Below are 15,934 nucleotides of genomic sequence, written 5' to 3' on the forward strand. Positions count from 1 at the left end.
TCGACCAGGGACACACCACAGCCCTCATCCTACTAGACCTCTCCGTGGCCTTCGACACTGTCTCACACCACACCCTCGCAGCCAGAATGCATGACCCTGGGATACAGGGAACCACCCTCAACTGGATCTGATCCTTTCTCTTCGGCAGAACACAGAGTATCAGACTCTCCCCCTTCATCTCCGAACCCACAGAGATCAACTGCGGAGTACCAAAGGGATCATCGCTCAGCCCCACTCTCTTCAACATCTACAAGGCCCCCCACGCCGCCATCGTCAGACAGCATGGGCTCAACATAGTATCTTACGCCGACGACACCCAACTCATCCTCTCCCTCACGAAGGATCCCGAAGACACCAGGCTCAGCTTCCAGGAAGAAATGAGGAACGTCGCAGCCTGGATGAAGGACAGCTGCCTGAAGCTCAACACTGAGAAAACAGAATTCCTCATCCTGGGACCCTCGGCCTCCGCCTGGGATGACACATGGTGGCCCGCCACCCATTGAGAGTCCTCCCACCCCGACAGACCACGCTCGGAACCTCGGCATCATCCTGGACTCCTCTCTCACCATGACCCACCATATCAACGCCGTCGCCTCCACCAGTTTCTACTGCCTCCACATCCTCCGAAAGACCTTCACATTGATCCCCCCCATAACACAGAAAAACCGCCACCCACGCACTCATAACCAGCAGACTGGACTACGGAAACGCCCTCTACGCCAGCATCAACAGGACCCTTCTACACAAGCTCCAAACCATCCAGAACGCCGCGGCCAGACTCGTCCTTGGGACCCCATGGCACGAACGCATGACTCAACACCTTCGAGACCTACACTGGCTCCCAGTCGAGAAGAGAATAACCTACAAGCTTCTCACCCACACCTACAAATCCCTCCACAACATCGGACCCAAATATCTCAACGATAAGTCTGTTTCCTCGCACCCAAAATAACTCTCCGATCCGCCAACCTTACCCTAGCGGAGACCCCCCACATCCGCAGAAGCAGAGCAGGAGGAAGGGCCTTCTCCTACATCGCCGCCAAAACCTCGAACGAGCTCCCGGTCAGCATCAGAAGCTCCCCTAACCTGCACATCTTCAGGAAGGACCTCAAGACCCTGCTCTTCGACTGAGCCAGAGCTGCCTACCCAGGGCCTTGAAACCCTCACGGGTGAGTAGCGCACTTTATAAACCCCTGATTGATTGATTGACTGAAACCTCATGTCCCTTGTAGTTCCTTTCATGGAACGTTACTTTGCTTGTAGCCATATCTTCTCTTAGACAAATTAGTGAAATACAGGTTCACAGGGACAGAATGATGCTTAGGAAAATTTATCACTTAAGGTGGTGCCATATTTTTATGTGAACTAGGCTGCTAATTATGTTGGTTTTCTTTCCACAACCAGAAATGGTTGAGGAGAGAGCATTACATACCTTAGAGGACGCTCATGGATAACATTGGTAGAACTAAACTTTTTCGTGGACCGATTAAATTTGGGCAGCCTTTGCTAAACCTTGGCAGCAGCCTATTTCTAATGCACATACTGCAAAGTGAATTGTTAAATGTAGTCAGACTGCATGCAAAAGCAAAAGGTGGTCTTGATGGAAGCCTAGGTTAAAAAACCTAACAACACACTACTTAATTGCAGAAATTCTTCTCCTGTCAATTTTGATCGTTCTCAGTTTATCAAAAGACCAGAAGGATTGTTTTCCAGACTTGGGTGTCGTAGGTTTCCAACAGTTGCATCCTGGGGAGCCCATCGACCTCAGTCATTACAGAACACATCCGAAAAAAATCAATGTATATTGGAACACAAAAGGAAGAATCACACAATATCCAATGACTCAACAATAGATGGCAGAAGTATACAAATCAAACAAGTTAATTGCCTTTGGTAACAATCTTTCTGGTGGATAATCTATCTAAAAGTAGATTCCTCACCTTGTAAATATTCTTAAGGCCTCAGACTGGTTTTAGAAATTTTTCGAGCAGCAGTCTTGCGTGACGCTAGGTGACATCATACGGCTTTGTGCAAATGTCATTTCCCTATAGATGTGACGAACGGAGCCGAATAGAAGAGGCACCAATGCATGCGACCGTCAGTTGCTTTCTTAGGCTGTCTGCTCCCCTAGATGCAGAGCCTATTGATAGATTGGGATGACCAGTGTGCATCTCTGTTAATTGGGACCCATTTAGATGGGAAAGAGTCCAGTACACACAACAAGAAGGGGGTGGAACAAGGGGGGCAGGGGAGTCCGTGAGAAATCTACAGTTAAATGGGGTGTCCACTAGAAAGATAGTAAACGAAGGTAAGTAACTTGTTCTTCTGATGGACCTCACCTTGTGAAATTATACCATGGCAGTACCACCCCTGGTGGTGAGTTTGAATTGCTTCTGATCAAAAAGCGCTGTTAGGGAGAGCATGCAAAATGCCCCTCTTGACGGACCTGGCTATTTAGGTGGTAGTGCTTGGTGACCGTAAATACCGACCCCCACGTGGCTGCCTGCCAAATATCCAGGACAGACACTCTGCTGCTTGCCAGTGCAGTGGCAGCTGCTTTGGCTCTGGTGAAATAAGCACTCAGATCTTCTGGAGGCTGCTTTGTAGCTAATGCGTAGCACATCTTAATGCAGAGAACAAACCACTGGGAGACGGCCAATTTTTGCACTGCCTTAACTTTCTTTACCCCAGGGAATACAACACAGAATGCCCCCTTGTACAAATGATGTAAAAACTCGGTGCTCTTGTAGGATCCAACTGGAAGGATCCTACAAGAGGGAGGATGAGGCGGTATAAAAAATTTGAGAAGGACAATAACCTGGCTGGCCTGAAACAGAGTGACAACTTTTGAAAGTAACCTGCGTCCTTAACACCAGCTTGTCTGGGAAGAAAGTTGTGTACAGCAGATTAACACAGAGGGCTTAGATCTCACTCTCTTATCTACCTGATGTTACGGCAATGAGGAAGACTATCTTCAAGGTTAGAAGCTGCAATGGATAGCAGTACTAAAAAAAGGGGGACACATCAAAAAGGGTAGGATTAAGTTTAAGTCCCACTGTGCCATCACAAAAGGCTTTGGTGGAAGCAAATGTTGCAAAACTTTTAAGAAGTGCATAACATCATGCAATTTAAATCAAGAAGGGTGATCCAGCATTTGCAATCTAGCAGAAAAAGCAGATATATAAGTTTTAACAGAACCGGAAGCAAGTCCTTGTGAGGCCAGATATAAGACAAACAGCAACACTTTAGACAACATGGCTTGTAGTGGATCAATCCGAAGGGTATCACACCAAGCTACAAACTTGTTCCAACAGCTGGCATATACAGATTTTGCATAGGAATACCACACCTTCAAGAGGTCATCAACGACCTCAAGAGGAAGACTGAATTCATTCAACTGCCGCCTGGAGTTTTAGAGTGCACAGCCCAGAGTGCAGGACTCTGCCCTGCTGTTTGGACAGAAGATCATCCCAAAGCATCAGCTTGATTGAAGGACAGATGCCCATGCCCAGGAGTTTGTTGCCACACACTCCTATCCGGCGCCACTTGGATGATTTGGGCCTGGTCACTCCTCATCTTCAGAACCTGGGGTAGAAGAGGTACTGGAAGGAACGCATACAGAAACCCCGAGCTCCACTCCATAAAGGATGTGCCTCCAAGAGAGTCTTCGTGGAAACTTGAGCGCATAAAAGTGCTGACATTGAGTTTTCTCTGCAGTGGCAAACAGATTGAGCCATGGTTCTCTCCGTTCTAGAAAGATTCCCTGCACCACTTCTGCATGTAACGGCCAATTGTGCTCTGCTTGGTATCAGCAGCTGAGTTTGCCCACTATGGCATTCAAGCATCCCGTCAGGTAGTTCATTACCAGGAAAATCCCTTGGAGGGCCAGCCATTCTAGGAGCGTAAAGCCTCTTGGCACAGGACCCAGGACTCTGCCCTGCTTGTAGCAGTACCACATGGTGGTGACGTTGTCAGTGAGCACCCAAACCAGCCTGTCTTTGATGGTTGGCAAGGTCTCAATGACAACTGAATTGCATGCAACTCTAGCAGATTGATGTGGGGCTGGTTCTATGCCAGAGACCAGAGCCCTCTGATCTACACTTCTTCCAGATGACCTTCCCACCCAGAAGAGATGCATCTGTCACCACTGTCAACTCTGGGTGGAGTGAAGAGAGATGCCTGTCTCTGACACAATCGCGACACCACCACTGTAGGTCTTTTGCAGGTTTCTCCGAAATCAGAACATAATCTGACAGATCCCCTAGTACTGTGCCCACTGAGTCTTCATATCCCACTGTGGAGCCCCCATGTGCCATATTAACGGCATGGTTTACCAGCAGGATTTTGGTAATCCAAGCCTCTATGTCATTCTCACTGAGATCGAGGACAGAGGCTGAAACATCAGGATCATAGCCTTAACATCCTGGATTCTTCACTCAAGAGAAAGACACTAAACTATACCATGTCCAGAATGGCTCTGATGACCAGGAGGGCCTGCAAAGGAGTCAGCTGTGCCATCAGCGTGCTGATAGTGTACCCCCCAATGTTAGGAGGTTTGTCATCCTCTGGATACGGCCTACCCCTGCCTGGGGAAAGCCCACCTTCTACAGGCAGTCAAAGGAAAAGACTGGTACCCACACTCTCGGATAATGTGCTGCAAATACCGCCATCACATTTGCGAGGAGGACTGGTGAGGCCAAAAGGGGAAAAGTGCGAACAGAAACAGCTCCTGGCCGACCTGTGGGCCTGCAGGACAGGGATGTGGAAATAAGCATCCTGCAGGTACAATACTACCATCCCGTATCCTGGGTTCAGGGCAGACAGGAACTGGAACAGAGTGAAAATCTTTCATTTGTAATTTTGCAGGAAGTCATTAAGAGGGCGCAGATCTAAAATAGGATTAAATCCTCCGCCCTTTATTGGCAACAGAAAGTAAAAGTAGTAACATCCAGTTCTGACCTCTGATGCAGAACCCGCTCTACGGCCCCTCAGGCCAAAAGGCCCTGCACTTCCTGCCGCAAGACGGATAGGTGGTCCTCTGTTAGCCGCCTTGATGGTTATTTGAGGTGCAGCAGGGTGGAAATGACCCACTTATCTGAAGTAAGTGCATGCCAACCTGGAAGGAAATGCCAGATCCAGGCTCCCACACGATGACTGTGTCAGGACGGACACGCTAAAGTGGTTTTGTAGCTATGGCAACTGCAGGATCGGGAGATTGAGCAGCATTTTGCCTACGAGAACAAAAAAGCTGGGGGAGGAGTGAGGGCTGCTGGATCAGTGACGTGGACTGACGTCAACAATATTGAGAACCCCTGCCGTAGTCACGGAGGGGGCAAAGTTGCTGCTGAAATAGTCTGACTGTAGCAAACAGGCCCAATGAATGTGCTGTGGCCTGCTATCCAGGGTCAAATGTACTTTCTTATTGAAAAGGAGGATACTATCAGAGGTCATGTCCGTTAAGGACACTTGGACATCCTCAAAGAAACCCGTACATCTCATCAATGTGAGACATCTTGAGGGCCACTCTATTAACCATTGCCCAGCCTAGGTGATTGTCCAGACCACAGCAAACAGAAATTTTGCTGCACCACAGCTGTCTGGGACAACTTGAGTTAGGGATGCCCACAGGTTGGCCGGAACTGCTGGCAAAACGTAGGCCACTGGGTCCCAAAGTACATGGCAGTAACGACCTAAGAGGCAGCTGGCGTTTACAGAGCGCAAGACGAGTGGAAGAGAGCATACGCTTGCCAAATGTTTTGATGTGCTTAGACTTAAATCAGGTGGATTGGTGGGGATGGTGTTAGGTTTTGTCCTACTTGTACTTTTGCCACCCTTCGCATAAGCACATCAAAGGAGGCACTTTCCTTTGTCGCATGGCCCAGGTAGAGACCAAGCTGGAGTCTGTAGAAGTGTCTAGGCCACTAGCATCTGCAACTCTTCATACCAATTATCCTCTAAATATTGGGGAGCAAATGTATCCCCATCATCTAAATTCTCTTCTGAGTCCCTTCCAAAAACATAATGGATTTCTTGGGCCCTGCTGAGTGACAAGGGTAATGTATCCACATCTGATGGGTTTCCTAAGGCTATGTCCCAGTGGGATAGGAGCGCAACTTTGGTTGGGGTAGGGATAGGTTCAGCTCGTATTTGGAGTGCATGACGGGCTGTGTTTACTTCTCCGGCAGGAGCATGGCTGTGTGGAGAGCCTAAATCTGCTGCTACATCACCAATGGACTTGGGAATTAGGATTGTATCAGGACTAAGCTTGGAATCGGCTCCAACAGGTATTGAGAGTGAGACAGAGAGGAACGCTGACACCCTTGTGCCTTCTCTGGATTTTGAAAGAAGCAGAAAGAGCAGAGATCTACTTTAACTTCTTGTGCTTCTTTTAGAACTTTGATCGTGATGCACATCTGCAGAGAGAACAACTTCAGGAACAATACTTTCCCTCTTGACAGCGACTGGACACATGTGAAGTCTAAGTGTCCCGTGACATAAAGCTGCGCCTCACGGCCCCACATGGCTTTCGGATTCATCATGGAGCAGCCATTGCAGGCCTTGGAGTCGTGGTCTGACCCCAAGTGCCAAAGGCATACCTCATGGGGATTCGTCACAGACATCTGCTTGTGACAGTCCCTACAAAGCTTAAACCATGTAGTTTTTCCTTGTACACTGGATTTAAAGACTACCTTTGGGAAAAAACGATTCTCATCAGAAATCAATGAGTAGCTTTGGATCTGCATTTACAGGCGCAGAAAAAAGGGGCTGATCTCAGCAGGCATGGGTGGTGCTTATATGTGGCTCTGCTAGTAACTCCTTTAGTGGAATGAGGTTGATACGGGCAACACAACGCCACCTATCAGTGCAGAGGAATACTGCTCGAAAAGTGTCCAGATATAGTCTGACACCGGGGAAATATTCACAAGGTGAGGAATCTGTGGTTAGAAGTATCCTTCAGAAATGTGTATCTACAGCAAAACATGCTACAAATGGATGGCTCCACTGCACAACATGTAACTGGAAACAAAGAACTGTACAGGGTGAACATCCTTGAAGAGAAAAGGGTATGGCTGCACATACATTCTCTTGTGTGGATTATCCCTGCACAAACCCACATAGAGTTCACATTTGTACTCACAAGTTTGGATGAAGCAGATATTTCAATCATTCTTAACTAGTTTTCGATAAGGCACATACACTTTTTGTGCAACACTGCTTTATGCAGATGAAGCTTGCTTGACTATACTGGTGACCTAGAATCAAACATGTAGCTTTCAGACTTATTTTAGTGAGCCTGATTGAGCATCTCTACTGGTAACTCATGTACCTCTACTCATTACCCTAGTTATGGCAGATAGGCTCTTTTCATCAGTACTGGTAGAACAAATTAGCATGATTCAATAATATGATCTTGTTTGGTGGTTCCAGAAACAGCCCTCCCTTAGTCATTCTGGTTCCAGATGACGCAACAATACTCCACCCATCTGTATTGTAGCTCCTGCATCTCTGCAATTCATAGTGTAGTGGTGTCCGTTCTAATGAGGCAAATATGCTCTACCTAGCTTTAATGGAGACACTGAATTAAGCAGACAGGTTTCCCTATCTGTTCTGTGAATGAAGCAAACCAGACTGTGCTTGCAATCTGGATCATATAGATATGCACTTTCCACATTAGCTGACTGAATATGGTAGATTTGACACTCGTACCTGTACTTATGTTTCCTTGGGCTTCGCCTTCTGTCTTTGCTGTTGTGGTAATAAGGACAGGCATATCCTTGACGACAAAGCCTGGGTGGTTTTTTACATTGCTCAGTCTTGTAGTTTCCTAAGACATATGTTGTGTCTGCAAAAAAATACACATTTGCATGTAAATAAAAGGATAGCAAGAAACAAATGGAGGATAAGAGCGTTGTGGTTTTTAGGAGACAATAAAATATGCTGCTTCTTACATTTTGGGCTTTTCAGTAATGGTTTGACAATTTTTCAAATTTGGTGTGCTGATTTCTCGGGCTGAGTCATAGAAGAACACAGCCTTCACTGCTTTACTGAGAAGCCTGCAACCAGCGTCCAGAACGTTAACCAGAAATAGGCTTGAGGAAAAGGAACTCAAGTTTTGAAGGTCAACAACACTTATAGCTTGATTCACCAAAAGTCTGAAATTTCCTTCTGTAAGTTACCATCTATGTTTGAATTGGGTTTCAGATTTTTGGGAATTCAAAAAGGTTACCAGGAGTATTCTTGGGAATCTGCAACTGTCACAGTCTCCCCTATGGTACTTCTGAAATTCTTTTGAGAATTTCTCTTTCACATGATCAAACATTACGTCCACGTTCAAGTGAAAATCTATGAAAAAGAGCAAATTGACTTGCTGACTTTTCGTTTACTCCATGGAGAAATGTTTTTTCTCCCTGTGGATAAACCCATACCCCAACGCCACCAATAATTTTGGCAAGAGTGAAATCTCTGTTTCCGGAGAGGGAATAGGCTGAGGAAATGTTTGAGAATATCATAACATTAGTGGATGAACTCATACATTCCATGACATCTTGACGCTTGGATGTCCCGTCGCTCATCAAACTTGTAGTATTCCTTTAATGTGTATGTCAAGGGGTACGTTATTCTTTAAAATACAGTAACACCATCCCCTTTAGACACAACCCACTTAAATCTTCGAGGTGTTGCATGCACATCAGAAAGAGATCGGATGTTTATAGACATTAACAATAAAGGTGAATCTGTAAGGTAAACTGAAACACACCAAAGAGCAGATAGGTATCTGTTGCAAAAAGGTATTGGTACCAAATTAATATAAGTTTTATCCAAAACAAACACTATAGTTCAGAATGCATGTACACATGGAGATTCTGTCTTTGTTATAATTAAATAAAAGTATAAAAGATAATTTTTCAGAAATATCTAATTTCTGCTCATCAGTGTTAATCAGGAAAAATAGAGCAGAAGAAACATACATTACATTTTTGCGATTTCTTAAATGCTTACGCAAAATTAAGAAATCGCTAAATTAGCAATTCCTTAATTTTGCGATGGGATTTGGCTCATACATCCCGATTACCGATTTTTTAATCGCAAACGCTGTTATTTTGCGAATCGCAGCGTTTGCGATTAAAAAATCGTTTGATACATATGCCCCTTATTACTGGTGAGCAGTTACATAATTTCTTTATTTCAGGCCACTACAAATGTCACCAGTAATAAGGAAATTAGAGACAGGCTTTTATACAGGGATTGCAGGCTTCCGAGTATTATATATAAATAAATGAATGTAAGTGTAAATTCAAGATTTGTGAAAACAAAATGCATGTTTGCATTTTTAAATCAAATAGTTTTGGGCTTTTAGTAAAACATAAAGGTGCAAACGGCACTATATATGAGACAAGATAACACTTGTTGAAACATTTTGGAACTACACGTTTTTCACCAATGTCTGAACTTGTGAAACGAGCGATCATTTTTATCAAACAGCGATATATTCCCAAATTAAGTATGTTCTTGCTTTGTGTAAGGAAATACCTCTTTTTGTATTGTCAACCCCAGGTTTTTGGATTGATGCTGCTGGTCTCTTGACTCAAAGTGCAACGTGGGCTACTTATCAGACCTCAGTGACTGTGCCCCTACCCTTATAAAATGATATGGGGCAAGATGTACGACCATTCCATTTTGCGACTCGCAATTTGCAACTCGCAAAATGGAATGTACAACTGTGTCTGAGACACTGATTCTCAAATGGGTAACAATGAACCTGCCTCATCAATATTCATGAGGCAGGTCGCAATTTGCGACCCATTGGGAATGTCCGGCACTCAAAGGGTTGGTGGCTTGCTGGGGTCAGCAGACCACCATGTTTGTGACTGTTTTTTTAATAAAACTGTTTTTTTTTTATGAAGCCCGTTTTCCTTAAAGGAAAATGGGATGAGTTTCAAAAAGAAAAATGTAACTTTTCAGTTTCATTTTTTAAGAGCAGGCAGTGGTCCATGGGACCACTGCCTGTTAAAAATATATTTGCACCTACATTCACAAAGATGAAGGGGTCTACCACCAACTTTCCATTGGCGGTAAAATGTGAATGTTTTGCGACCGCTTTACAGTTTCAAAACATTTGTATATGGCACTGCGAGTTACTATTTGGAAGGGACGCCCTTGGCACGCCAATTTCTAATAGCGAGTCGCAAACCCAAGGGTTTGTATATGCCACACAGCTATTTAGCGGTCGCAACGGGCCGATTTCCCATTTGTGACCACTAAAAAGGGTCATAACATCAGACCCTTGCTGAATGGGATTTTACCCCAATTGGCTGGGCTAACTTATCTGTAAGCCCCTAGTAAAAGGTGCCCAGGGTACGCAGGGCATGTAGGTCACAGAGTCCCCCCCAAAGGGATTGCAGCACTGGTTGTGCAACCCTGAGTGGGACACAAGTAAAAAAAGATTCCCAGCCTGCCATTTGCAGACTGACTGCTAGCCGGTCTTTGCCATTTAAAGCACTGGCAAAGCCAGACTGTAAATCACCCCTGTGGCAGGCCTATTGAGTCCTAAGGCAGGGTACAACATATTCGACAGACAGGAAACACAACTTTACAAAAAAGCTGAACTGTCATTTTTACTGTGGTAAAGCTTGCTCGCCCAATTGGCGAGTGCAGTTACACACCGACCCTTCAGCTGTGCTAACTCTGGAGTGGTGCGACCAAAGTGGGTCATACAAGGTATCAAACAAACTGTGACATTAAGCTTGGGTCGAAACTAAGGTTGCCATGTGCAACTTTAGCAAAGTTGCCACTTTGTTGCCTTTAGTTTCCTGTGCCCATACTCACTGTGACCAGGACTGCCTCACCCCCTTTGTGGACCGACAAATTGTTGCAGCAAGACCCCCGTTGACTGCATCACATCTACAGAATCCTTTGAGCCTTTTCAGCTTCCTTCAATCAGGACCAGTTCCGTAAGAAAGCCCTACAAAGAATAAAACTGCCTAGAACTGACTGAAGACGGCATCATCTGCTGAGGTACCTGTCCTGACGTGCTCCCTACTGGAGTTGGTCGCTTAAAGTGACTAAGTGACCACATTATGACTTAGCCTAAAGTTTTGAGTGAAAAAGTTTCCAAGAGTCAAATTTGTTGAATTTGTCAATGCTTGTTTGTGGTTGAGTGAACTATCTTTATTTACTATACCTTGTAAATTCTATATCTATTCTATATCTCTTCAGTGGATCTTTTTTGTTAAGGTGTCTAAAAATACATTAAAAATACAGTCTATTTTTATAAATTAGTGTCCAATTTTTCAGTGGCTTGTCGATTTCTTCTTTGTTTTGGTGCTGTTTCAATGCTTTACGCTTGTTCCTTTGTGTACGCCTTGCTGCTCAAAGCCACAGATACCCAGGTTGAGCTAAAGCGGATGGTAAGTGTATTACATGGTGAGATCGCACAACCACACAATATAATACACCCCATTTCCTAAAATTTTACTTCCCTAAACTGAAGTACAAGTTACTTATCTGTGGTAACCTTTTATCTGGTAGAGATTACCTATCCACCGATTCCTTAACCTTTGAATATCCCCAGGTGTCAGACTGGATCCAGAAGATTCTCAAGCAGTACCCCAGCATGCCGTTAGGTGGTGTCGTTCGGCTCTGGAAGAGTTGTGCAGGGTACCTATATAGGTGCCACATCGTCGCTCTGACTTCAGTTACTTTTGCGACTTTCCACACCAGGAGCATGGAGCCACGATAAGAACTGATCACTGGTGTGGACAAGACTGAGGCCCTGAAAAGGGTGTGCCTGACTCCTGCACCGGTTCATAGAGCAGGGTGGATGGGAGGTTCGGGTAGGAATCAGCAGCTAGATAAGAGTCTCTACCCGTTAAGGAGTTACCTAAGGTGAGTAACCTGTTCATCTGATAGAGAATTCTAGCCACAGATTCCTTACCTCTAAATAGATACTCAAGCAATACCTACTCGTAGGTGGGTCTACGAACCAGATTAAACCAAAAAAGTCCTGCGGGACCGAACAGGTGAAGTGCCCGTCTCGACGAGCATAACAGTGCAGGCAATAATGTTTTGTGAATGTGTGCAGTTATGCCCACGTCGCTGCGTGACAGATGTCCAGGAGAGAAGCGTTGCGCGCAAATGCAGTGGTCACAGACTTGTCTCTGACAGAGTGAGCCCGCAAGTCTTTAGAGGGCTGCATCTTGGCCAATGAGTAGCAAATTGTAATGCACAGGACAATGTATCGAGAGATGGTCCGCTTCTACACAGCCTTCCCTTTTTTGGCTCCGACATAGCCCACAAAGAATTGATCATCCACCCGGAACTCTTGAATGCTCTTTTTGGGTCAAGATGGTGGAGTCTCTCCTCCTCTTTGGAGGGCTGGGGCAGAGCAAAGAAAGTAGGCAGGGTAATGCTCTGGTTTACATGGTAGGAGATGACAACCTTCGGAAGTAAGGAGGCACTAGTCTGGAGGAACAATTTGTCCGGGTTAGAGGTGTAGGGAGGCTGCACAGACAGGGCTTGTAATTCACTGACCTTCCTGGGCGATGTGATGGCCACTAAAAAGGTAGCTTTAATGGACAGCAGCTAAAGGGGGAAATTGTGCAAAGGTTCGAATGGCACACGCATCAGAAAAGTGAGTACACGGTGGAGGTCCCATTGAGGCATGATAAATGGTGTGGGAAGACGTGTTTCAGACCTTTAAGGAAACAGGCTACAACAGGGGATTTGAATAAAGAAGGTTGGAACGGCAACCGCAGGAAGGCAGAAATAGAGTAATACCCTTTGATAGTGCCAGTAGCACAGCCCTAATGGGCTTAAGATAGGGCAAACAAAAGAAACTTGGATAAAGGTGTAGAAAGGTGCTGAACGTTGTGGGAAGCACAGCATGACACAAATGTATGCCAGTGGCTGGTGTATACCGACTTGGTGGAGGTATGCTGGCTGCCAGAATAACATCACAGCCTTTGGTAGGAAAGTCAACAGTGGCCAGTCAACCTCCACACATGCAGATGAAGAGTGTGCAGGTTTGGGTGCAGGACCCTGTACTGTGGGTGAGATGAAGATTCTCCCGAAGATGCAGCCTGACTGGAGGACCGACGGTCATGCTCAATAGCTCGGGATACTAGACTCTCTGTATCCAATCGAGAGCCACAAGAATAACTTGGGCCCCATCGTTCCTGATCTTCTTAAGAACTCTGGGCAGGAGTGATATTGGCAGAAAGGCGTACAGGAGATTAGCACTGCACTCGAGACAACAAGCACACTTCAAGCGAGTCTCGCCTTGGAAAAAGCCAGTGTTCAAAACTGCTGACATTGCACGCTCTCAACGGTGCCGAACAGATCTAACCAAAACTCTCCCCACTGCTGAAAGAAACCTTGCACCACCTCCAGATAGAGATGCCATTCGTGATCCGCTAGGCATCTTCTGCAGAGTTCATTCGCTCTGGCATTAAGAGATACCACCAGATGCTGCACCAACAGGGAAATGCCCGGACATACCAGCCATGTCAAGAGGCACAGAGCCTCTTGACACAGGCTCCACGACTCCACCTCTCCCTGTTTGTTGCAGTACCACATGGCGAAGGTGTTGTCCGTAAACACCTGCACTAGCCCTCCCTTGATCGAAGTAAGAAAGGCTTTTAATGCCAAGAGAATAAAAGGTTTATGTGGAGCTCGGAATCCACTGGAGACTAGAGTTCTCCAATCTCCACCTCTCCCGGATGGCTGGCCGAGGCCAAGAGTGATTAAACTGTCACACCATTAGATCTGTTTAGGGAAGGGAAAGGCGTCTGCTACCGACCCAATCGAGGTTCGTTAGCAACCACTACAGGACCTTTGCAGTTCCCTCTAGGATCTGGGCCATGTCGGAAGGATACACACGATGCTGCGCCTACTGGGCCAGCGGGCAATTGTCGCCAGCAGGATGCAGGAGCCTCCGTCAGTCTTACCGAAATCCAGGCTAGAGGCTGAAACCTCTGTATCATAGCCTGAATATCCTGGAGTCGCCGCTCAGGAGGACAGACCCGTAACTGAATCATGTCCAGAACTGGTCAGATGAAAGGGAGCGTCAGGTGTGACTTCGGCATGTTGATGGTGAACTTCACTGAGTGCAAGAGGTTCGCAGTAGTCTGAAGGTGGTTGTCAACAGCCAGTCGTCAAGGTAAGGGAAGACTGAAATCCCAACCTCCACAGATGAGCTGCGACCACTGCCATCACCTTGGTGAACACCAGAAGGGCGCTGGTAAGGCTGAAAGGTAGTACAGCAAACTGAAAGTGCTATTGGCCCACCATGAACAACAAATTTAGTCTGTGGGCCGACAGGACAGGGTTGTGTAAATATGCACCCTGCAAGTCCTATGCTACCATCCAGTCTCCCGGGACTAGGGCAGACAAAACTTGGGTGAGCATGAGCATTTTGAACTTCTCCTTTTTCTTTTGAAAGAGTGTTTTTATTGGTTTCATAAAGCATAACATGTTACATCAAATAGTCAGCAACAAAAGACAAAATGATCTCACAAAGCACAGAGTACAATTACATTTATGTCACATAGCTTGCAATTAATCTGTAGGACTGTGTTCTATTACACAGCTTATCTCTGGCGTTCACATGTCTGTGGTTGTACAATCCAGCATATGATCCTGGTCCATTTGTATAAAGTTAGGGGATGGTATGAATCCCGGGTTACCTCCTGTACGTGTGGAGTGTAGATCATCAGCTAATGTGCGTCTCTTTTGTGTATACTAAGAGTATGTACTCTTATTGAGGTCTGGTAATTTATCTCGCAGTGTTCGAAACAGCTAAACAGGGGAGGGGGGGTCGTTTTTAATTGGGAACATGCTCTTAAGGGTTATCAGATTAACGCTGCTTGGCCTGCTCTCCTCTCTAGATTTACCCAAAGTTATGGCCTCCCCGATCCGTAATGGGTATTGAATAGCAGCAACATTGCTCCTTTATGGTTAACACCTCATGGCGCATCCTTTGGAGAGTTTGAATAATACTGAGTGCCATTCCAGGCGGCGATGGCACTACCAGTTTATCTGTGACAGTACAGTTCATTTCTCTCTCCTAGTGCTCCTGTGTGACATTCCAAGAGCAAAATGAGGACCCAAAAAAAAAAAGGGTTATCAGATATTTTTTCGTCTGGAGGTAGAGGGTTGAAGTGAGGCATATATGTCACTGGTAGTATCGCAGTCAACCAGTCAGACGAGGTGATGGATAAGCTTGCACTGCAGTGTCGACCAAGACACTATGAATCATTCATAGAAAATACAGTGTGAACTGTGCATATGCATTGAGACCAACAAAGTAAACTAACTAGCATTGCATAAGAAAACAAACAATGTAATATCAAATGTCCCATTACCCCCCTCCCACTTCCAGCAGTGTAAACGCTGCTGCCAGAGAATCGTAACAATCGTTCCCCTTTCAGAAAACAGGACGACATTAAAGGAATCATCCTTTGGGGGATGGGGATGGGGGGGACAACGCCCAAGAAGAGTATCTAACTTCACCATGGGTATGCAGTTACAACCTATTTAGAAAGATAGCATGATGCCCGTTACATCAGCACTGTTTCCTAAACTTAGCTGTGTTTGCTACATTTTCATGAGTGATAAGAAATTGATAGCGTGTGGTAGTCACCAGCAGAGGGGAGGGCCTCCATCACTGTCAAGGTTGACAGAGCAAAATCTGGATCATAGTCTGCTCTCTGTATTTATCAGAAACAGTACGGCGTCACTTGGATGGGTGAGCGAGGCGTCACGGCTGCAGTGTTGAGTTCTGTGCGGTGATGCTTACAAAATTGAGAAGCTTCATCAGCTATTTCAAAAATATGTGCCTTGCCACCAAAGTGAACACGAAGTCTTGCAGGATAGAGCATTGAGTATTGAACATTAGCGTCGTGGAGGGTACGCTTCACTTCTGTGATTTTACGGT

The 15,934-nt window shown here is 45.7% G+C and overlaps 1 protein-coding gene across 6 annotated transcripts in view; it reads right to left on the reverse strand.

Annotated features, from left to right (window-relative positions):
• The window catches only part of UNK (unk zinc finger), a 683,439-nt gene that overhangs the window by 480,983 nt on the left and 186,522 nt on the right, over window positions 1-15,934 (reverse strand). For all 6 annotated transcript variants that reach the window (XM_085616970.1, XM_085616969.1, XM_085616974.1 and 3 more), the window contains exon 5: window positions 7,708-7,843. In XM_085616970.1, coding sequence (XP_085473096.1) covers window positions 7,708-7,843 — 136 coding nt within the window. The remainder of the gene's footprint in view (window positions 1-7,707; window positions 7,844-15,934) is intronic.

The sequence above is a fragment of the Triturus cristatus genome, chromosome 7, assembly GCF_964204655.1.
Source record: "Triturus cristatus chromosome 7, aTriCri1.1, whole genome shotgun sequence".
Classification (NCBI taxonomy): Eukaryota; Metazoa; Chordata; class Amphibia; order Caudata; family Salamandridae; genus Triturus; species Triturus cristatus.